Raw genomic sequence first — 23569 nt, forward strand, 5'->3', positions numbered from 1 at the left:
AGCAGACAGGAGCAGCAGGTGAGTGGTAGCAGACAGGAGCAGCAGGTGAGTGGTAGCAGACAGGAGCAGCAGGTGAGTGGTAGCAGACAGGGAGCAGCAGGTGAGTGGTAGCAGACAGGAAGAGAACAGGGAGCAGCAGGTGAGTGGTAGCAGACAGGAGGAGAACAGGGAGCAGCAGGTGAGTGGTAGCAGACCGGAGGAGAGCAGGGAGCAGCAGGTGAGTGGTAGCAAACAGGAGGAGAACAGGGAGCAGTAGGTGAGTGGTAGCAGACAGGAGCAGCAGGTGAGTGGTAGCAGACAGGAGCAGCAGGTGAGTGGTAGCAGACAGGAGCAGCAGGTGAGTGGTAGCAGACAGGAGGAGAACAGGGAGCAGCAGGTGAGTGGTAGCAGACAGGAGGAGAACAGGGAGCAGCAGGTGAGTGGTAGCAGACAGGAGCAGCAGGTGAGTGGTAGCAGACAGGAAGAGAACAGGGAGCAGCAGGTGAGTGGTAGCAGACAGGAGCAGCAGGTGAGTGGTAGCAGACAGGAGCAGCAGGTGAGTGGTAGCAGACAGGGAGCAGCAGGTGAGTTGTAGCAGACAGGAAAAAAGGAGTTTTTTCTCTCCACTGTCACCAAGTGCTGCTCATGTGGGAATGTTGGGTCTCTTTAAATGAAACCTGAAGAGTTGGGTTTAGACCTGCTCTATGTGGAAAGAGCCTTCACATGACTCTGTTGGGATTTATAAATAAAGAATGATTGATTGATTGATTGATCTGGACCATGAACGCCTCCCAGCTAGTTAAACAAGCAGAGGATGAACTTCCTGCATCAGTGGTTCACTGTGTGTAGATACTCTCTCTCTCAAACGCACACACACACACACACACACACACACACACACACACACACAGAGACAGACACACACACACACACACACACACACACAGCTCTGCTGCCACCTGCTGATCGACAGGTGAGACTTTCAGAGATCAGTTGTTGTTTAGCGTCACCATGACAACAGAAACACACAAATCAACATAAACATGAACTGAAAATATCATCATAAAAATAACTGCAGATTAATATTCAGCTGATCACATGACCATCAATAACCTTATTTACTGACAGGAAGAGATATGAAGTTATTACACACACACACACATACCTGTTTTACTACCTCGTGGGGACCCTGACCGGGTTCCAGCCTTTCTAAAGGTCCCCACACTGCAGTACCACGTGTGACCTCTGGGGTTCACCAACCCTGTGGGGACCAGTCCTATCAGGAGGCTGTTTGCTCGTTCCCATGGAAACCAGGAGTCGTTCCCCACCAGGATAGGAAAACAAACACACACACACACACACTTCCTGTTTCTGATGCAGCTGCTATTAAAATCAACAGTCTGCGTCCTGATTGGCTCATTCAGTGTTTGTGATGTTGAACTGATTCTGATTGGTTCAATGATCATAAAACACTGAAATATTACCTGTTTATGAGTCATGATGCTTCTTTACATTCCTGTGGAGGGAGGACACACACACACACACACACACACACACACACACACACACACACACACACACACACCTAGACACAAACACTTGTACATTCCTGTACTGATCTATGAGGGTTCACCTCAGCTGCTCTCATGCAGCCTGCAGTCCAGAGTCAGGGTGTGTGTGGGTGTGTCTGTGTGTGAGTGTGTGTGTGTGAGAGAGAGTGTGTGTGTGTGGGTGTGTGTGTGTGTCTCAGACCTGTGTGACAGGTCGACCCTGCAGACACTCCTGTAGAGACGAGCACATCTCCCTCCCTCCCTGTCAGTCTGAGCATGCTCACCTGCAGTTACCTGGGGTACCTGCAGACACACCCTGAGGGGGGGGGGTGGGGGGGTACCTGCAGACACACCTGTCCCTGAGGGGGGGGGGTGTGTTCACCTGCAGAGAGTATAACAGCAGCAGCTTCCCTCCGAACTCTCAGTCTGACTCTGAAATGGCAAACTTCCTGTCGCATCGCAGCATCGCCAAGATGGCCGGAGAGAAAGTCGGTGAGTGTGTTTCATCTATACTAATCATAAATACATATACACATATATATATATTATATATTATACATATACATACATATATATATATATATATATATATATATATATATATGTGTATATGTATGTATATCTACTAGTTAAGGTCAGCGAGCAGCAGCATCAGAGTGATGTCACTGATCAGAGAAACATTTTGACTATTTTAAACGTTAATAAAAGCAGAAACAACTCAGAATTTACTGTTGAATCGTTTTAACAGCGTCTGCAGAACTTCTCTTTATGAATAATTATTATTAATATAATAATTATTATAATAATTATAATAATTACCTTCAGGCTGTTTGCAGGGTTCGGCTTCACATCACATGATTCACTTTAATTACAATATGAACGTTAACTCCACCCGTCTACTGCTGCAGGGAGAACGTTAACTCCACCCGTCTACTGCTGCAGGGAGAACGTTAACTCCACCCGTCTACTGCTGCAGGGAGAACGTTAACTCCACCCGTCTACTGCTGCAGGGAGAACGTTAACTCCACCCGTCTACTGCTGCAGGGAGAACGAATCAAACGCTCAGAACCTGAAAACAGATTCAGCTCATTACAGAACTTCATGTCAAAAGATACGAAGAATGATAATAATAATAATAATAATGATAATAATAATAATAATAATAATAATAATAATGATAATGATATTTTCCTTATAGTCAAACATGGTTCATATAAACTTGAACAGATATAAACTATAATGTTGTTGTTGTTATTTAAAGAGATTCATAACTGACTCTTTAAATATGTTTTTATCACTGATGTTTAGTCTCCACGAGGTTCAGTTTAAATTTAAACGTATGAATAACTTCACACATTCTGTTTTTGTGGACCCAGCATCAAATTTCTGCTTTTAATCCATTTAGAGAGAATATATTAGAGGAGTATGGTAAAAATGTCTAAGTGGTGTAACCATAAAAACTTTGTACCAAATAATTCAACTTGCTTAAAAACATTAAATAGTCAATAAAACACCTTCCTTCCTTCCTTCCTTCCTTCCTACCTTCCTTCCTTCCTTCCTTCCTAACACCATATCAACTAGTTTGGCATGATCTTACATTCTTATTTCCTTCCTTCTTTCCTTCCTTCCTTCCTTCCTTCCTTCCTTCCTTCCTTCCTTCCTAACACCATATCAACTAGTTTGGCATGATCTTACATCCTTCCTTCCTTCCTTCCTTCCTTCCTTCCTTCCTTTCTTCCTTCCTTCCTTCCTAACACCATATCAACTAGTTTGGCATGATCTTACATCCTTCCTTCCTTCCTTCCTTCCTTCCTACCTAACACCATATCAACTAGTGTGGCATGATCTTACATTATAACTTTTATATTAAATAAAGCTAATGGAATACTATTGTTCTAAATATTACATTTCATCTGGTTACCATGGAGACCAGGAAACATTTACATGTTTTAAATGAAGTCATTATTAGTATAAGTCCACTTAAACACACTGTAGCTGATCACATATTTAATATCTATCATTCTTTTGTGGTTACACCATTTGACATTTTCAGGAGCATTCATTCTTACTTTTGGTAAAAATGGAGCAAATGTCATTTCAAATCTCTCTTATTGATCTTTTTTTAATATATTGATTATATTGAACTGGGCGTAACCTCCATGATGTCTTGCTGCAGAGTTCAGTCTGAATTTATCTCGAAAACCAACAAAAATACTAAATGTACATTTTAACAAACCTGATGCTGCTTTTAAATCTAGTTTAACTCATTTATGAATTCCTCATCTAATGAATAAATGCATGAATAATGCATGAAAGGCTATATTTAGCGTTTTGAACGTTAGATTTAGCCTTATTTAGTATGTATTATTTAAGATTATGATATAATTGTGTGTTCCAGAGGAAACAAAATGGGTTTATGTGAAAAAACTAATTTTATTCATTTAACAATAACTCATAAAAAAAAAATAAACTGTTGAAACAAGGATCATACCTTCTTCCTCCAACACTGACTGTCTACAGAGAGGATGGCCATGTCATTTTTAAATGATAGTAAAGAGTTTCAAAACATAGAATATGTTTTTCCCTCTTTGTTCCCGTTGGAAAATCATTAACTGATTTATGAATTCATCATCTTACCAACACTTCTTGTTACTGAGCCTTATTCCTCTTGTTCATACTGACTATTAACAGATGTCATCTTTTAGTATGAACAAGAGGAACCTTTTTACTGTTCATATATTTCCATATTGTTTAATTGATCATCTTACCAACCCTTATTTATCTGTGTTTCTGTGTGTTTGTCTGCAGGTTCTGATGAGTGGAGGATTGTTCTGGTTGGGAAGACGGGAGTGGGGAAGAGTTCAGCAGGAAACACCATCTTAGGCGATGAAGTGTTTGACTCTGAAGCAGCTGCAGAGTCTGTCACAGCTAAGTGCAAGAAAGTAACAGGAGAGGTTGAAGGGAGAAAGGTTGAATGGAGAAAGGTTGAATGGAGAAAGGTTGCCATCATCGATACTCCAGGACTGTTCGACACAGTTTTAACCAATGAACAAGTGATTAAGAGGATCACAGAGTGCATCGGTTTGTCTTCTCCTGGTCCACATGCCTTCCTGGTGATTATTAAGGTGGGCAGGTTCACAGAGGAAGAGAAAGAAACAGTGAGACTGATTCAAGAAACGTTTGGTGAAGATGCATCTAAATACACGATGATACTATTCACTCATGGAGACAATCTGAAGAAAAAAACCATTGAAGAGTTTCTGTCAAAGAGCAAAGACCTGAACAAAATCATCCAGAAGTGTCATGGCCGTTATCACGTCTTCAACAACAACAATGCTGACCCGTCACAAGTCCATGAGCTTCTGGATAAAATACAGAAGATGATTCAGGAGAATGGAGGATCACACTACACCACAGAAATGTTCGAGGAAGCAGAAGAAGCCATCAAGAAGGAGAAAGAACGAATCCTGAGAGCGAATGAAGCCCAGAGGAAGAAAGAGTTGGAGGAACTGAAGGCCAAACACAAGGCAGAAGAGTTGAAAAAACAGCAGGAAGAGCTGAGACGACAACATGAGAGGGAAGCAAGGGAAAGGGCTGAAAGAGAGGCAAAGAAACCTCCAGTCAAACCACCTAGTCGTTGTGTAATCCTTTAAAGAGCTGTACTTACCTGCTGCAACAGTTTAGATAACAATCAGTGCTGAGTGCAATCAGAGGATCAAGTTGGTTCCTTTATAGTTTATTTGATTTCTTGTAGTTCTGTGATATCAAGTTTGCTTTAGATCATCTGTCAGCATTTAAACTCAAGTGACAAAATGTGAAATATTCATATAAAACAGATTTAATCCATGTTAAATCCACTTTGATGTATGAAATAAATGTTGTCTAATGCCGTTGTTTGTTTCATATATAAATGTATCAATCAATCAATTACTTAATTTGTCCCTAAGAGACAACTGTTTGTGCAGCAGTGTAACACATTATAAAAACACACAGCATCATCATATTAAAAAAATAATACAAAAGACAGTAGAATAAAACAGATTGTATTAATGTTGTTTCCACTTTGAGGTGTGAAATAAAAGACTGTGGTTGAGTCCTGTTTGGTGTTTCATATGATCTTTGCTCTTTACTATAACAGGTGTGTATGTAAAGACATTGAACATAAAGCTGATACTGAGTATATTAAACTCAATATATTAGACAAACACACACACAAACATAAATGCTTTAATGCAGACGAGAACAGAAAAGTGACCTTGGTGGATATCTAGATAACAACTTTTACTTTTCTGCTGTAAAAGTTGTTTTTATGGCCTGAATGAGTGTGAAGGGTTCAACTTCAGTCTTCATGCTAGTGTGTGGCTCTGTTGGCCCACAATTAATTATAATAACATAATTTAATTTAGCATCAAGCCTTCAAGTGATTAAAACTAATGTAAAACTAAAGACACTCCAGCCTGAGCTTGATGTAGGAAACACTGAAAATGTGGGTCATACAATCTAAGACCCAACTTATAACTGACCACCAGCGCAGGTGATGAGGTAAAAGACTGACTCAGTGTGACCTGATATAACTGCTTCTATAAACATCTCTGTACCTGTGTGAGGATGTTTAAACTCTTACAACAGTGAGTATAATTACACTGACTAATGTGATTTGTGATTGTGTGAGTAAAGGGTATATTCCTTTCCTCTGGTGTTGACCAATCTCCAACATCACTGACTCCCAGACCTTTAATCAGTAAATATATGACCTTCCTATTTCTTGGCACATAAGTAACATGAGTAGTTTTGTTTAAGGATCCTGAACCTGGTTAAAATCCCTTTCATTATCATGTGACTGTGTACTATCTCACCCAACATTTGATTTACCCAATGGACTGGTTCTTCCTTATTCAGGTTCATATACAGTTTATAGCAAACTTAACCTTGCTAGGATTTATAGTATGATGAATATTTTCTCCTTTTTAAAAGGTTCTGAAATCCATCTGTGTTCCAGCTAATTAACATTATAACATTAGCCATAACCTAATGGTTTGTGTACTGCATAATTAGAGACAACTAGATAGGGAAGAGATAAAAATAACTAGTTTGTTGAATGAAGTGCTGCCTAAAAACAGTAACTGTGCTAAACCTGCACAACCCTTAATCCCCAATTATGACAGAACAACCAGAAGAGAAAAAAAGGCCTTCCAGTAGCACTGAGTATGTTTTTACTAACTCTAACCCTAACCCACTCTTCTGTTAATGCATTGTTGGGTATTCTTTAGTAGTTTAGTGAAGGCTGACGTTGTCGTCCTCTTACTGTGAATCCAGCTTTTATCTTCCTCAGGCCTTTGTAGAATGCAGTCCACTTCTGTTTGAAGCTCAGTGTTGTTTCTCTTGATCTGGTTGATATCAGCTCGTAAGGCAAGGCAAGGCAGTTTTATTTATATAGCGCATTTCATACACAATGGCAATTCAATGTGCTTTACATAAAACAGAAAAACATGCAATTTGAGAAACTTAAAACATACAATTAACCCCCCCCCCCCCCACCCCCCCATAATAAAAACAAAGTACAGAAAAATAGAAAGACATAAATAAAATGATTGCAGCATAAAATAATAAATTAGCTTTAAAATCATTAAAAGGACAAAGAGTGCAAATGAAAGATTAAAATGTAAAGTGCTTTAAAAGAGCTCAATCATAAGCACAGGAGAAGAGAAATGTTTTTAACCTGGATTTAAAAGTGTTCACTGTTGGGGCTGATTTCAATTCTGCTGGTAGTTTGTTCCAGTTATGTGCAGCATAACAGCTAAAAGCTGCTTCACCATGTTTAGTTTGAACTCTGGGCTCAACTATCTGACCAGAGTCAGTAGATCTCAGAGCTCTGGGCTCAACTATCTGACCTGAGTCAGTAGATCTCATAGCTCTACTGGGTTTATATTCTACTAACATGTCATTCATGTATTCTGGACCTAAACCATTCAGTGATTTGTAGACCAGTAGCAGAACTTTAAAATCTATTCTATAACTGACTGGGAGCCAGTGTAAAGACTTTAGAGCTGACTGGGAGCCAGTGTAAAGACATTAGAACTGACTGGGAGCCAGTGTAAAGACTTTAGAACTGACTGGGAACCAGTGTAAAGACTTTAGAACTGGAGTAATGTGCTCTGATCTCTTTGTTCTGGTTAAAACTGGAGCTGCAGCGTTCTGAATGAGCTGCAGCTGTTTAATGCTTTTTTGTGGGAGTCCAGTCAGAAGACCGTTACAGTAGTCGAGTCTACTTGAGATGAAAGCATGAATCAACTTCTCTTGGTCTGTTTATCGTAGAAACAACAGTAGTTTGCTAACCGAGCCCATTTCTTTCATGGCCTTCCCGGTTAGCTCGTTGTGCTACGTTCCACTAGCCATTCAACTACTCAGCATTTGCTGCTTAGTAGCTCACATAGTCACAACAAAGTCCTCAACAAAAATGATGGTAAGGTCATGTGACTTCTCTCATGCAAAGATGACATCACCTTCCCTTCCTGCCACTCAGAGCAGCAGCACCAGTCTGCAGACCCACAGTCAGTTTCACACAGAGACAAAAGAGACGGAGATCCAACTTCTGCTCAATAAAACCAACAAGTCATGTTTTTCACTGTTTTGTAGTTTTGTATTATGATTAATACTCAACGTGGAGTTAACTGAATACTTAATATTTTTATTGATTCATTGTTCAGTAGTGGAGTATTTAGTTAAAAGTCATTAAACTTTGTCCTACTAATGAAATGAATCCTCGCTCCAGCTGGTTGTAGTGAGCATGTGGGCATTTTGTTATGCAGACCTGTACTTTCCATCAAGACATATGACTGTAAAGGTTTAAAATGATTCTGTTATCATCTCTTAATCTGAACTGTTATAGAAACACTAAACACACATCTGAAATAATACAAACACTGCTGGGTTGAAGCTTAAATTATTATTATTGTACAGTAAGGAGACAGTAAACATACAGAATGACATCAGCTCATCTCAACTAACAAAGAGTTAAACTATGATATCTTCTAAGAGAATAAAGGAATGACCTGTGATTGGTCAAACATATCCGCCTTTATGATTTTACCCAATAGAAGACGACCACAGAGCAGAACATGTTAGAGTCTGCACATCTCACACTCATGTAGCCCCAAAACCAGAACCTCAGGTCATAAATGATTTCTTTACCAGGATTCCCAAACCCAAGACTCTGAGCTTCTACTTGATCTGGATAGATAGAAGAAGAGCAACGTGCCTCCTAAAGATAATAACACATAATCCATAAGACACACAGTCTATGAGACAGAAGCAGTGATCTTACATCCACAGTCTTAGATTATAATGGTCAAAGTAATCAACAGTGACCAGTTAATTATTTACTTTGTGTGCACTGGAAGGTTTAATCTTTATTGTTTCATCCTTCACTTTTATTCATAAATTTGCCTTGAAATGAAAATAGTTTGTTTAAAAAAGTCCAGATGCTGCAGAAAAGATGTGACTTTAAATATAATTTACCATGAACCTCCTGAGTATCCACTGTAGTTGTCATCAAATCATAAAATCATTTCACTCATCATCATATGGCTGTCACGTTATGTTCAGACCAATGACAGAAAGTTCAGCCCTGCAGAGACCAGAGTGAACGCCCATCAGGAGATAAGAAGTCTGAACTTATTACAACAGTCAGAAAAGATTAGCCATTCATTTTCAAAAGAGACGTCCAACACAGAGATCATCAGAGTCCATTTGGTCTTCTCAGATATTCATCATGTGTGCTGCAACCTCTACAGGTACGTTCAAGTTTTACTTTTTATTTAACAGCAAACTAAATTTAATCTGAAGTTGTTCAGTTGTAATGTTTTACTTTATCTGTCTGATCTCAACCAGTCTTGATTAATGAACCAACAGAAAATTCATGAAGAACAATTTAGAGAAAGAGAAAAACACTTTCAAACATCTGCTGCTGTCAATCTGAAGATTTGCTGTTTTTATCTGAATAAACTATAAACACCATTCAGCAACAACTAGCTGCTGTGTGAGAAACATGTAACACATTACTAATTACTCTGCTCCCACTTGGTAGACATAAGATAAGATATTCCTTTATTACTCTCACGGTGGAAATGTACAGTATTGCAGCAGTAAAAAAAAGAAAGAACATCAATAAAAAGAATAAAAAAACAACAAGTACCAAAGCAATAGAAAGAAAATATGTCCCAGAGTAATATTGGTGTTGAATGATGATATACTTGTGCAAGATTTTAAAGTAAACAGTCGTGAATATTAGAAAGTGCAGTTTGTGAAATTGTCCAGGCCAAGGTGTGTGAGATTTACAACAACAGAGTCATGTGAAGGCTCTTTCCACATAGAGCAGGTCTAAACCGAACTCTTCAGGTTTCATTTAAAGAGACCCAACATTCACACATGAGAAAAAACTCCCTTTAAAGAGGAAGAACCCTCAGAACCAGACTCAGAGTGGGAGAACATCTGCCTGGACCTGGTTTGGAGTAGAGAGGAAGGAGAGGAGAGAGAGGAGGGAGAGGAGAGAGAGGAGAGAGAGGAGAGGAGAGGAGAGAGAGGAAGGAGAGGAGAGAGAAGCACATTGAAGGTCCGGGACTGGAATCTGTCATCCGGACGTCTCCAGGCCCAGATTACCTGTGAGACCAGAAAGCACAGACAACTCCGGGGAAGAAGTTTAGCTTATTGATGCATTAATAGAACATGAATGTTAATGGATATAGATGGATGGATAGAGAGAGAGAGAGGGATATAGATGGATGGATAGAGAGAGAGAGGGAGGAGGAGAGAGGAGCCCAGTGCATCATGGGAGTCCCCCGGCAGTCTAAGCCTATAGCAGCATAAACTAGGAGCTGGAACCGGCCCCAACTAGAAGCTTTATCACAAAGGAACGTTTGAAGCCTACTCTTAAACGTAGAGAGGGTTCTGCCCCCCGGAACCAATCTGGAAGATGGTTCCACAGGAGAGGAACCTGAGAACTGAAGGCTCTGCCTCCTGTTCTACTTTTAGAGATTCTAGGAACCACAAGTAGGCCTGCATGCTGGTCATGAGCTGGGAGCGCAGTGTTCTAGTAGGTTCATAAGGTTCTATGAGCTGGGAGCGCAGTGTTCTAGTAGGTTCATAAGGTTCTATGAGCTGGGAGCGCAGTGTTCTAGTAGGTTCATAAGGTTCTATGAGCTGGGAGCACAGTGTTCTAGTAGGTTCATAAGGTTCTATGAGCTGGAAATCAGTATTCTGGTTGACCCAACAGCAGAGTCTTGAACACTTGAACTTTAATAACCACTCAGGAGAAACTCAACAGAAAAACAGACTGAATGAACGCTGGGAACACGAGCAGCAACAACACAGAACAAACAGAGACTGACCTGAAACCAAACCTTTATAAACATGATGAGGTAATTACTAAACAGACACAGGTGAGAGGAAGTAGACAGGTGAAACACGTGAGCCAATCAACTAACGGCAGGAGAAACACAGGAAGTAAAACTAACCAAATACACAAAGGGAGAAGAATTTCAAAATAAAACACGAGTTCCACCAGGATGTGACACTGGTACTATTAATACATTAATCACGTTGGAAACACTCCAGTAAGCCAATTTAAATGATGTTAATGTAATGTCCCTGTATGTTTCTGTGTTTGTCTGCAGCTTCTGATGAGTGGAGGATTGTTCTGGTTGGGAAGACGGGAGTGGGGAAGAGTTCAACAGGAAACACCATCTTAGGAGATGAAGTGTTTGAGTCTGAAGTGTCTGCAGAGTCTGTCACATCTGAGTGCAGGAAAGTAACAGGAGAGATTGAAGGCCGAAAGGTTACAGTCATCGATACTCCAGGACTGTTTGACACAAAGCTAACCAACGAAGAAGTGATGAAGACGATCACAAAGTGCGTTGAGTTGTCTTCTCCTGGTCCACATGCCTTCCTGGTGGTTCTCCAGGTGGGCAGATTCACAGAGGAGGAGAAAGAAACAGTGAGACTGATTCAACAGATGTTTGGTGAAGATGCATCTGAACACATGCTGGTGTTGTTCACTAATGGAGACAGACTGAAGAATAAATCCATTGAAGAGTTTCTGTCAAAGAGCAAAGACCTGAAACGCATCATCCAGAAGTTTTACGGCCGTTATCACGTCTTCATCAACAACAACAGTGACCCGTCTCAAGTCCATCAGCTTCTGGATAAAATACAGAAGATGATAGCGATGAACGGAGGATCACACTACACTGCAGAAATGCTCCAGACAGCAGAGGAAGTCGTTGCGAAGGAGAAAGAACGCATCCAGAGAGAGAATGAAGCTCAGAGGAACAAAGAGCTGGAGGAACTGAAGGCCCAGTGCAGAGCAGAAATGTGAACAGAAGGAAACAGACTCTGCTGCACATGCTCAGTTTAGTAAAGAGATTGCTGTGTGCAGAACAAGACTAAAGATAACTTTATTGGCTTTATTGTGAATCACCTGTCAGTATTTAAATTATCAGTCAAATTAGCATAAAAACCTCGTGCAGCACTGAACAGATATGATCCATGCTGTAACTGAGCTACCTGAGATCAAATAAAATGTTAATATTTGTGACTGTGTTTGTGGTTGTTGTTCTGTTTATCTGGAATAAAAGTGATGAGTCAGCTGATGAACATGATTTCACACACAGTCCTCTCGCTTTTCCACTACACAGTTCCAGCACGACTCGACTCGATTTTCTCTGCTCCTCCATCAGAGATAGTACCTGGTACCTGCTGCTGCTCCATCAGGGATAGTACCTGCTGCTGCTCCATCAGGGATAGTACCTGGTACCTGCTGCTGCTCCATCAGGGATAGTACCTGGTACCTGCTGCTCCTCCTCCATCAGGGATAGTACCTGGTACCTGCTGCTCCATCAGGGATAGTACCTGGTACCTGCTCCTCCATCAGGGATAGTACCTGGTACCTGCTGCTCCTCCTCCATCAGGGATAGTACCTGGTACCTGCTGCTCCATCAGGGGTAGTACCTGGTACCTGCTGCTGCTCCATCAGGGATAGTACCTGGTACCTGCTCCTCCATCAGGGATAGTACCTGGTACCTGCTCCTCCATCAGGGATAGTACCTGGTACCTGCTGCTCCTCCTCCATCAGGGATAGTACCTGGTACCTGCTGCTCCATCAGGGGTAGTACCTGGTACCTGCTGCTGCTCCATCAGGGATAGTACCTGGTACCTGCTGCTCCTCCATCAGGGATAGTACCTGGTACCTGCTGCTCCATCAGGGATAGTACCTGGTACCTGCTGCTCCTCCATCAGGGATAGTACCTGGTACCTGCTGCTGCTCCATCAGGGATAGTACCTGGTACCTGCTCCACCATCAGGGATAGTACCTGGTACCTGCTCCTCCATCAGGGATAGTACCTGGTACCTGCTCCTCCATCAGGGATAGTACCTGGTACCTGCTCCACCATCAGGGATAGTACCTGGTACCTGCTCCTCCATCAGGGATAGTACCTGGTACCTGCTCCTCCATCAGGGATAGTACCTGGTACCTGCTCCTCCATCAGGGATAGTACCTGGTACCTGCTCCTCCATCAGGGATAGTACCTGGTACCTGCTGCTCCTCCATCAGGGATAGTACCTGGTACCTGCTGCTCCTCCATCAGGGATAGTACCTGGTACCTGCTGCTCCTCCATCAGGGATAGTACCTGCTGCTCCATCAGGGATAGTACCTGGTACCTGCTGCTCCATCAGGGATAGTACCTGGTACCTGCTCCTCCATCAGGGATAGTACCTGGTACCTGCTGCTCCTCCATCAGGGATAGTACCTGGTACCTGCTGCTGCTCCATCAGGGATAGTACCTGGTACCTGCTCCTCCATCAGGGATAGTACCTGGTACCTGCTGCTGCTCCATCAGGGATAGTACCTGGTACCTGCTCCTGCTCCATCAGGGATAGTACCTGGTACCTGCTCCTCCTCCATCAGGGATAGTACCTGGTACCTGCTGCTCCTCCATCAGGGATAGTACCTGGTACCTGCTGCTCCATCAGGGATAGTACCTGGTACCTGCTCCTCCATCAGGGATAGTACCTGGTACCTGCTCCTGCTCCATCAGGGATAGTACCTGGTACCTGCTCCTCCTCCATCAGGGATAGTACCTGGTACCTGCTCCTCCTTCATCAGGGATAGTACCTGGTACCTGCTGCTCCATCAGGGATAGTACCTGGTACCTGCTGCTGCTCCATCAGGGATAGTACCTGGTACCTGCTGCTCCTCCATCAGGGATAGTACCTGGTACCTGCTCCTCCATCAGGGATAGTACCTGGTACCTGGTACTCCTCCATCAGGGATAGTACCTGGTACCTGCTCCTCCATCAGGGATAGTACCTGGTACCTGCTCCTCCTCCATCAGGGATAGTACCTGGTACCTGCTCCTCCATCAGGGATAGTACCTGGTACCTGCTGCTGCTCCATCAGGGATAGTACCTGGTACCTGCTGCTCCATCAGGGATAGTTCCTGGTACCTGCTGCTCCATCAGGGATAGTACCTGGTACCTCCTGCTCCATCAGGGATAGTACCTGGTACCTGCTGCTCCTCCATCAGGGATAGTACCTGGTACCTGCTCCTCCATCAGGGATAGTACCTGGTACCTGCTGCTCCTCCATCAGGGATAGTACCTGGTACCTGCTGCTCCTCCATCAGGGATAGTACCTGGTACCTGCTGCTCCATCAGGGATAGTACCTGGTACCTGCTCCTCCATCAGGGATAGTACCTGGTACCTGCCGCTCCTCCATCAGGGATAGTACCTGGTACCTGCTGCTGCTCCATCAGGGATAGTACCTGGTACCTGCTGCTCCATCAGGGATAGTACCTGGTACCTGCTGCTGCTCCATCAGGGATAGTACCTGGTACCTGCTGCTCCATCAGGGATAGTACCTGGTACCTGCTGCTGCTCCATCAGGGATAGTACCTGGTACCTGGTACTTTTTTAGTATCTGCTCTGCTGAGGTTCCAAGTGAGCCGAGCTGATACTAAATGTGACATCATCAGACTGCCAGACTCTGATTGGTCAGGGAGTCACTGGAAGAGTCATGAGCCGTCCCACACAAGAATCAAAGCCGGCATTTTTAAACACCAACAGCGTTACAGAGATCGGTTTCTCTTCTCTTGCTTTGTGTGAGACAGAAAGACACATACAGCAGCAAGTACACCATCGCCTCCATGTCCTCCGTTGGTTATGTGTTTGTGGCGCGTCTAAAACAAAGTCACAGCAGTTTAACACAGCGTTGCTATGACAACCCCGCCCACGTTGAGTAGGTACCTTTTTGTAATGGAAAAGGTTCCTGGTACCGTGTCGAGTCGAGTCAAGTCGAGTAGTGCTGGAACTGTGTCGTGGAAAAGCTCCATCTGATTATCAGTCTCTTTATTAGAATACAACCAGGAAATACAGGAAATGTGTTTCTGTATTAAAACCAGAAATAAAACAGCTTGTATAGACTAACTCCTCTGACACTGGAGCAACAGCAGGAAGCTGCTCTATTTAACCTGAATGGAAAGGATCTTAATTAATTAATAATAATAATAATTAATAATTAATAATTCATGTTAAATGTTAAATGTTGTGTTCCTGTATTTTCTGTTAGTATGATGGAGGCTTCAGACTTTACACAGAACTGTTTAACTTTACTAACAACAAAGCTTTAACACACAGCTGAACTAATACCACACCTCTGAGTCTCTGTGAGCATGACTCAGCACAGGAAGTCCTCCACTGACAGGAAGTGAGGTCACAGAGGCAGCAGGAGTGAAGCAGCAGGTTGTGCAGGTCTGAGATCAGAGAGTCAACATGAGACAGAAGACGCTGCTGCTGCTCGGCTTGCTGCTCGGCTCACTGCTCGCTGCTCCGGGTGAGAACTCAATCAACCTCAACGCTAACGCTAACCTTAACCAAATAATGTTTAATATGTTGTTTCAGAATCAGGTTTGAGGTTCAGTCACTTCCTGTTGCTCAGTTTACAAACCACAGCATCACTTCCTCCTTCTGACTCGGTGTTTAACAGACAAACTGAAAACTTTAAACCTTTTTATTTACTCAGAAAAGGTTTAAAAATGATCCGAACAAACAAACAAACTAAAATAATGTTAAATATCAAGTTTCTGTTTCATTATGAGTCAGATCTAATGCCTGAGATGTTTTCATGCGTAGTTTCAGTTTGGTTATTTAATTCACTTCCTTTAATCTGAAACAAGCTGCTTAAATAAATACGACTCAGCTTCCCTTTTATTAAATCTATAAACTGCTTCTTGTTAGTTATTTTTAGCTCTAATGTTGAACAATATTTTAAAACTCAGTGTTGAAAAGCAACTAAACACATTTACTGTAAATGTTGATGATCAATAATCTGAGTAACTAACAATGAGCTGTACTTCATTTCCTCTGAATGAGTAACATCATTCAGTTCGGCTCTTCATTAATATTATTATTATTATTATTATTATTATTATCATCATTATTAGGGCCGAAGCGCGAAGCTCTATTGTATCTGTAAACCGACATGCGTGGGGGGGCGAGGGCCCGTTCACCGCTGCTTGCAGCTTGCAGCTTTAATTATTATTATTAAGTTTATTTAATGGAGACAGAAACAGCTGACTGATGATTACTGATGGAAGTTACTTCTACTGTCTGAGTATGAATGAACCCAACCGCTCAGTCCGGTTCTGGTCCGGTTCTGTCCAAGGCCTCTAGGGTCCGGTTCTGTCCAAGGCCTCTAGGGTTCGGTTCTGTCCAAGGCCTCTAGGGTTCGGTTCTGTCCAAGGCCTCTAGGGTTCGGTTCTGTCCAAGGCCTCTAGGGCCCAGTTTTGTCCAAGGTCTCTAGGGAGGGTCCGGTATTATCCGAGGTCTCTAGAGTCCGGTTCTGTCCGAGATCTCTAGAGTCCAGTTCTGTCTGAGGCCTTTAGAGTTCGGTTCTGTCTGAGGCCTTTAGGGTCCAGTTCTGTCCAAGGCCTCTAGAGTCCGATTCTGTCCGAGGTCTCTAGGGTCTGGTTCAAACCGTCTGAACTAAAACATGATCCTGATCTTCTCCTGCAGAGGTGAGCTCAGCAGCAGGCAGCCATCAGGAACGCTCCGGTTCTGGCTCCAGGCCTGGCTCCATGTCTGGCTCCGGTTCCAGACCCGCGTCCGGTTCCATGCCCGGTTCTCCCTTCAACATCAGCACCAACGACCGCGGCCTGCAGCAGGTTGTCCTCAACGCCACTCGCTCCTTCAACAGCCAATCAAACGACGCCTTCCTCTTCAGACCCTCCTCCATCCTCAGAGCTCAGCGGCAGGTGTGTGTGTGTGTGTGTGTGTGTGTGTGTGTGTGTGGGGTCAAAGGTCATGAGAGGTTCAGACCCTTTAGGTTTAAAGTTTCTACAATAAAAACAAAAAAGGAATCACAATAAATAATTCTCTGAAAGTTTAATCAGTACTTTCACTTATTTAACTCTGTGTGTGTGTGTTACTCTGTGTGTGTGTGTGTGTGTGTGTGTGTTACTCTGTGTGTGTGTGTCAGATCGTGAAGGGGTTCCGGTACATCGTAGATTTGGACATCTCTAGAACTGTTTGCCGTAAACGAGAGAAAGTGTCGAACCTGACGGACTGCGTCTTCCAGCCGGAGGGTCCGCTGCAGCAGGTGGGTCAGAATGTTAAAGGTGTTCTTTAGGTAACTGATACTGAGTTAGTTATTTAGTCATTTATAAGTGTTTAAACCAAACTATTGACCAAGGGTTCAGTCCCATTTAACCCAGTATTACCCTGGTCCTGTCCCATTTAACCCAGCACTAGCCTGGTTCTGTCCCATTTAACCCAGTATTACCCTGGTTCTGTCCCATTTAACCCAGTATTAGCCTGGTTCTGTCCCATTTAACCCAGTACTAGCCTGGTTCTGTCCCATTTAACCCAGTATTAGCCTGGTTCTGTCCCATTTAACCCAGTATTACCCTGGTTCTGTCCCATTTAACCCAGTATTAGCCTGGTTCTGTCCCATTTAACCCAGTACTAGCCTGGTTCTGTCCCATTTAACCCAGTATTACCCTGTTTTTTCTTTCTCACATGAAGTAAACGTTCTCATACCAACATTTGTGTTTATGAAAGGAGAAATTATAATGACAGTTCTTCAAATACACATTTATCTGTGATGGCTGTAATAACTGATGATGGAGGTTTCCTTTAGGTATCTGATACTGATGTAAGTTATTTAGTCATTTATAAATGTTTAAACCAAACTACTGACCAAGACGTTCTTGTTTAATGTTCTCACTTTCATGGAGGAACTCGGGAGTGTTCAGTGTCTCTGTACTTTATAGCTGCTGTATGCTTTTAATGTCTGACTCTGATCTGATGATAGAAAAGGGAGGGAAGTCTCTCCGATAAGTTATGACGTCACCAAAATCTGTCTTACGTTACTGTTATGTAGTTCTGGTCGCTTCGTGGATCTTTGTCCCAGAGAGAGACGGTATCAGTCTCTGTATCAGACCTGGTCCAGTTTACTGTCTGAGGGTCAAAGGTCACTCTGACCAGACGATGTTCTGATGCTGCGTCGATACGTTAATAATGACTCGGCCTCGTGTTTCGTGTTTCAGACGTTTCGGTGTCACGTGGAGGTTTGGATCGTTCCCTGGAAACATCAAACCAACGACCTGGAGTTCCTCTGCAAGTCTGAAACTGTCCTCAAACTCTCCTGAAACTCTTCATCATCTTCGTCTTCATCTCTCCCTCACCGACCCGACTCTACGCAGCAGCACTTTACAGCTGATCATTATTATCATTATTATTATTATTCATTGTTTCTCATGAAGTGAATATTTGTTTCTACGTCTGTTTTTTGCATCTTTTCACATAAAATAAACGTCAGCAGCTTCCTGGAGTTTTTCTGTTGGTTAAACTGGTTTCAGAGCCGCCTGCTGGTCAGACAGAGGAACTGCAGGCAGGTGAACTCTTTCTGATATTCAGCCAAAACTCAGCAGAATCTGACTTTTGTTTCACATCCTGCCTGTTTCACTTTATTTACAGACAAATAATGACATTAAGATATTTTAATGAGTTTTAAAGGATGAATGTTATGAAACTTGGATCTCAGGCTTTTAAGGCGTTTAAAACTTTTACACTTTTATTATTATTAAAAACAAGTCTCTTATTGTTTCACCTTATTTATATTTATGAATAATGGCATAATTAATTATATGAAGGAGTTTTTAAAGAGATATTTTTAGGTGCTCACCATTTAACCCTTGTGTCGTCCTCCCGGGTCGTCTCTTTTGACTGTTCCTTCTTCCCTCTTTCTTTGCTCCCTCCTCCTTCCATCCTTCCTCCCTCCCTCCTTACTCCTTTCCTTCCTTCCTCCTTTCCTTCCTCCCTCCCTCCTTACTCCTTTCCTTCCTTCCTTCCTTCTCTCCTAAATTCCTTCCTCTTTTCGTCCTTCCTTCCTCTTTTCCTCCTTATTCCTTTCCTTCCTTCCTCCTTTCCTTCCTTCCTTCTCTCCTAAATTCCTTTCCTTCCTTCCCCCTTTCCTTCCTCCCTCCTTACTCCTTTCTTCCTTCCTTCTCTCCTAAATTCCTTCCTCTTTTCGTCCTTCCTTCCTCCTGTCCTTCCTTTCTTCCTCCCTCCCTCCTTACTCCTTTCCTTCCTTCCTCCCGTCCTTCCTTTCTTCATCCCTCCCTCCTTACTCCTTTCCTTCCTCCTTTCCTTCCTTCCTTCCTTCCTCCTTTCCTTCTCTCCTAAATTCCTTCCTCTTTTCGTCCTTCCTTCCTCCTTTCCTCCCTCCCTCCCTCCTTTCCTTCCTTCCTTCTTTCCTTCCTTCCTCCTTTCCTTCTCTCCTAAATTCCTTCCTCTTTTCGTCCTTCCTTCCTCCTTTCCTTCTTTCCTTCCTCCCTCCCTCCTTACTCCTTTCCTTCCTTCCTCCTGTCCTTCCTTGATCTGAGGACAACAGGAGGGTTAATTGGATTTATACCTTAAACAGGTTTTAACCCTGAATGAAGCTGAATCAGGCTTTAAAAGGTTTAACTGATAAAAATATTGAATATAAAACCTTTTTAATCTTTTCTCATAATCATGAAGCTTGTCGTGTTTCAGGTTTTAAAACAAAGATCGACTTTATTCAAACTTCAGGTTTTATTTAAGGAAGCTGAAAAGCTGAAGGAGGAAAACACATGAAATAAAGTTTACATCACAGCTCGTTTCTTCTGATTCGGGTAAAAAAAAAAAACAACCTCAAAGTGCAAAAAAGAAAAGAGACTAAAATAAATTTGGCACCTTCGTCTCAACGTGAAGAACTTTAACAAACACGATCAAAAAGAATCACATTAAAATGACGTTAAAGAGAAAAACACAACATTTCTGCTTTAAACACAAACTGATGAATAAAGATCAAAGTCTGTGGAAGTAAAGAAAAGCTTAAAGTTAAAGCTTCAAATCAAAACGTTTCAGAACGAGCAGGAAACAGTTTAATTTAATCTGAATTCATCTGGAACAAAAAGTCCTGAATATGACTCCAAACATGAATATAAATTAATAAAGTATTTAATGTTCAGGTATTTAACGACTTCATGTTACATTTTACAGACCGGATGATGAAGTTTTGTGTAAATTATAAAAAACAGCAGAATAAAATTATTAATTAATGTTAATCTCACAAAAAGAAGTCGTAAAATGTTACCGTTAAAAACCTGAAAATGATCCGAAACATTAATATAAAACTAATAACGTGTTTTTAGACTCAACGAGATAATTAATGAACATTAAATTATAAATATTAGTGTCAGATTTATCACAAACATCACAAACATGACGGGAACAGAACAGCCAATCAGCTTCATTTAAACACGCAGCATTTTCTTAAAGTGATGACATCATCAGCATGTTGCTGTGGCGACGTTAGTTAGCTGTTAGCATGTAGCATGTTAGCACGCAGGTTGACGTTATTAGATTCACAGTTTGCTGAAGGCAGAACTTCCTCGTTAGTTCGCTGCTCGTTAATAAAATCAAACGTAAACTTTTCACACCGAATCGAAGCTTCACTATTTTGTTAGCGACGCTTCGACCAATCGCAGCTCTTCCTCGGATGATGAGGAGCTGCGATTGGTCGAAACATCGCTAACGGAATCAAGATGGGAAAAAGTGCAGATTAAAAACTGAGCCTGTAAACGTGTTAGCATCGATCGTAACACGCTGCGATAAATCAGAATCAACGTAACGAACGAACACGGAATTAAAGAACGATGAAATGTTTTCTGACTCTTCGTAACTTTGTCGCGTGTCGATACCTGAGATTCAACATGAGACCAAAAAGCTAGCCACGTTTATCTGGTTTCAGTCGTTTGTTCCTCAGTTAGCCCCGCCCCCCCCCCGAAAACAAACCACGAAAAACAAACATGCGAACATGAACACGTGTAGCTGCTGATAACGTAATAAAGCCGATAACGTAATGATTTGGCCTATTTAACGTAATAATGACCGATAAAGTAATAATTTTGGTATTTTTAAATGTAATTAAGCCGATAACGTAATAAAAATTTCCGAACCAACAACGTAATAATTTCGCCCGTTTTAATGTAATAAAGCCGATAGCCAATAACGTAATGTAATTACGCTATCGACCATTATTACGTTATCCTCTCTCTTACGTTAAAATGAGCAAAATTATTACGTTATTACCTTAGGATTTTTTTAACCTAACAATAACGTAATAACTTATCACTTTATTGTTTCCGAAATGTTATTATGTTATCGCCTTTTTTAAATGACTTTTTTTTTTTTTAACATTATCGACCAACTTATTATTACGTTTTGGGCTTTATTACATTATCGCTGCTACGATGTCAGACTGAACAGAAATTAAGTGAAGTGCTGATTAGTCGGATTCTTGTCATTTCCTGTTCATCAAACAGTCGTCGATAACGTTACGGCGCCTCAATCCGACAAACTTCCCGCGACGGCTCTGATGTCACTTCCTGCTGCGTCACCGTCAGACCGACGCCGCGTCATCACACCTGAAGTCCCGCCCTCTGGTCCGATTGGCCGGCCCGTCAGACGTCTCGCAGGTCGAGCTTGGCGACGTACGGCGAGCGGAAGGAGCCGATGTAGAGGCTTCCGTCGTACTCGTGGACTTCGCTAACGTAAGCCGCCACCAGGCCGTTAGGGTCGTGGAAGCTCCGCGTGCAAACGCCGCCGTCGTGAAGCTCGGCCACCAAACTGTAGCGAGGGACGAACTTCATCAGCACATCTTGACTGAAGAGCTGCAGAGAGAAAAGAGGAGAGGCTGTTATATGAATAAATAAATAAATAAATAAATAAATATTAATAACTAGGGTTGTCAGCGTTAACGCGTTAAACACGTTATTTTTTTAAAATCTCATTTTAATGTTGCAAGCCTTTTTGTCCCTTCTCCTCCCCCGTAGACGGCTCCTCTAGCTGTAGCGCTATGCTTTGAAGTGGCCTCCTGCAGTAAACCTACCGCGGCCCAGTTTCCTTCTTCCTCTTTTCCTTCCTTCCTTTCTTTCTCAATTCCTCCTTGTCTTCTTTCTTATCCCTCTTTTCCTTCCTTCTGTCTGTCCTTCCTATCTTCCTTTCTCCCTTCCTCCTTGTCTTCTTTTCCTTCCATCTGTCTTCTCTTCCTTCCTTCCTTCCTTTTCCTTCCTTCCTTCCTTCCTCCCTCCTTTCCTTCTCCTCCCCCGTAGACGGCTCCTCTAGCTGTAGCGCTATGCTTTGAAGTGGCCTCCTGCAGTAAACCTACCGCGCTGATGGAATGTAAGAGAGCTACTGGACTTTTGAACGGCTTGTTTAACTTTAAAACACTTCCAGACGCTTCAGTTGACAAGTCAAAAGTAAAATGCAACCTGTGTCAAACGGAGTTTAACTACCACCGGAGTACGTGGAGTTTGAGTTAGCACCTCCACGCTAAACACCCAGGTGCAGCCAAGCCAGCCTCAGCTCCACCAAAGGACCATTTTGGAGTGTGGGAGTCGCAGCAGAGCCGTGATTGATTCCCAGTTAAGACACTCTGGTAAGAAATGCTTTACATTATGGGCTTAAAACTGCCTTCAAATGGAAAATAACAGGATTTTAAACATGCAATTCAAAACACCATTAATCGTGATTAACTATGGAAACTCTGCGATTAATCTCGATTTAAAATAATTAATCGTTTGACAGCCCTATTAATAACATCTTAGTCATTATTCTGTCTCTGACCGGGTCCGTCAGCGCTACGGTTTAGCTCCGTCCTCTGCTCGGTGTCGACTCACACCGGCAGCGTTACAGCAGCGGAGCTCTGGGAGAGAAATCTGCCTTTAAAATGAAGCTGCTCTGTTAATACAATAATTACGGCAGCACAATCAAATCCTAACGAGCCTATAGTCTACCGTAATTACTGTAGTAGCAGCCCAATCAAATAATAATAGTTTAGTCTAGTTTAGTCGGTGTCTGACTCTCATATCTGTGTTCATACGTCGTTAATGTGCAAAAAGAAAAACTTGTCTGTGTCACTTTTTAAAGCCGGTGCAGTTTGGTATTAATGATCAGAAACAGGAAGTCACAGAAGGTCACAGGAAGTAGACAGTCTCTGGAGAAAGAGACTTTAATAACTGACTGAGGAGGAAACAGCTGAATGAAACCAAACGAGCGACAGAACAACCAGACTGAGCCGAACCCGAACCTTTATAAACCCGATGAGGTCATCACGAGACAGGTGAAACACATCAGCCAATCAACTACAGGCAGGAGAAACAGGAAGTAAAGGGAGAATCACTTCAAAATAAAACACAAACTACACACAGGATGTGACAGAAAGTCTTTCAGATTAAAGTAATATAAAATGAATAACTGATTAATTTATATATTATAACTATCAGACGTGTTTTATTAATATTAGTTTATGTATCAAACTGATCGCTTTGATTTAAACCTTTTATCTTTAAATATTAAAGTTTTATGATCCTGATGAAGTTCTTCTTCTTCTTCTTCTTCTTCTTCTTCTTCTTCTTCTTCTTCTTCTTCCCTCTGGTCATAAATGGTTCTGGTTGGTTT

The 23569-nt window shown here is 42.2% G+C and overlaps 3 protein-coding genes across 3 annotated transcripts in view; 2 read left to right on the plus strand and 1 right to left on the minus strand.

Moving 5' to 3' along the window:
• LOC128373216 (GTPase IMAP family member 8-like) overlaps positions 1–11901 on the plus strand; it is a 132926-nt gene extending 121025 nt beyond the window's left edge. The window contains exons 4-6 of the mRNA XM_053333510.1: positions 4338–4483; positions 4514–5165; positions 11201–11901. Coding sequence (XP_053189485.1) covers positions 4338–4483; positions 4514–5165; positions 11201–11901 — 1499 coding nt within the window. The remainder of the gene's footprint in view (positions 1–4337; positions 4484–4513; positions 5166–11200) is intronic.
• A 3410-nt stretch (positions 11902–15311) lies between these two features.
• LOC128372928 (cystatin-F) lies at positions 15312–18279 on the plus strand. The gene is made up of 4 exons (XM_053333139.1): positions 15312–15416; positions 16598–16836; positions 17061–17180; positions 18130–18279. Exons 1-4 carry the CDS (start codon positions 15356–15358, stop codon positions 18229–18231), a joined length of 522 nt encoding a protein of 173 aa, XP_053189114.1. The 5' UTR covers positions 15312–15355; the 3' UTR covers positions 18232–18279.
• Positions 18280–21301: 3022 nt separating this feature from the next.
• apmap (adipocyte plasma membrane associated protein) overlaps positions 21302–23569 on the minus strand; it is a 12033-nt gene continuing 9765 nt past the window's right edge. The window contains exon 9 of the mRNA XM_053332856.1: positions 21302–21780. Within this exon, the coding sequence (XP_053188831.1) occupies positions 21571–21780 (210 nt within the window). The 3' untranslated portion in view covers positions 21302–21570. The remainder of the gene's footprint in view (positions 21781–23569) is intronic.

This window comes from Scomber japonicus, chromosome 14, assembly GCF_027409825.1.
Source record: "Scomber japonicus isolate fScoJap1 chromosome 14, fScoJap1.pri, whole genome shotgun sequence".
NCBI classification, from domain to species: Eukaryota; Metazoa; Chordata; class Actinopteri; order Scombriformes; family Scombridae; genus Scomber; species Scomber japonicus.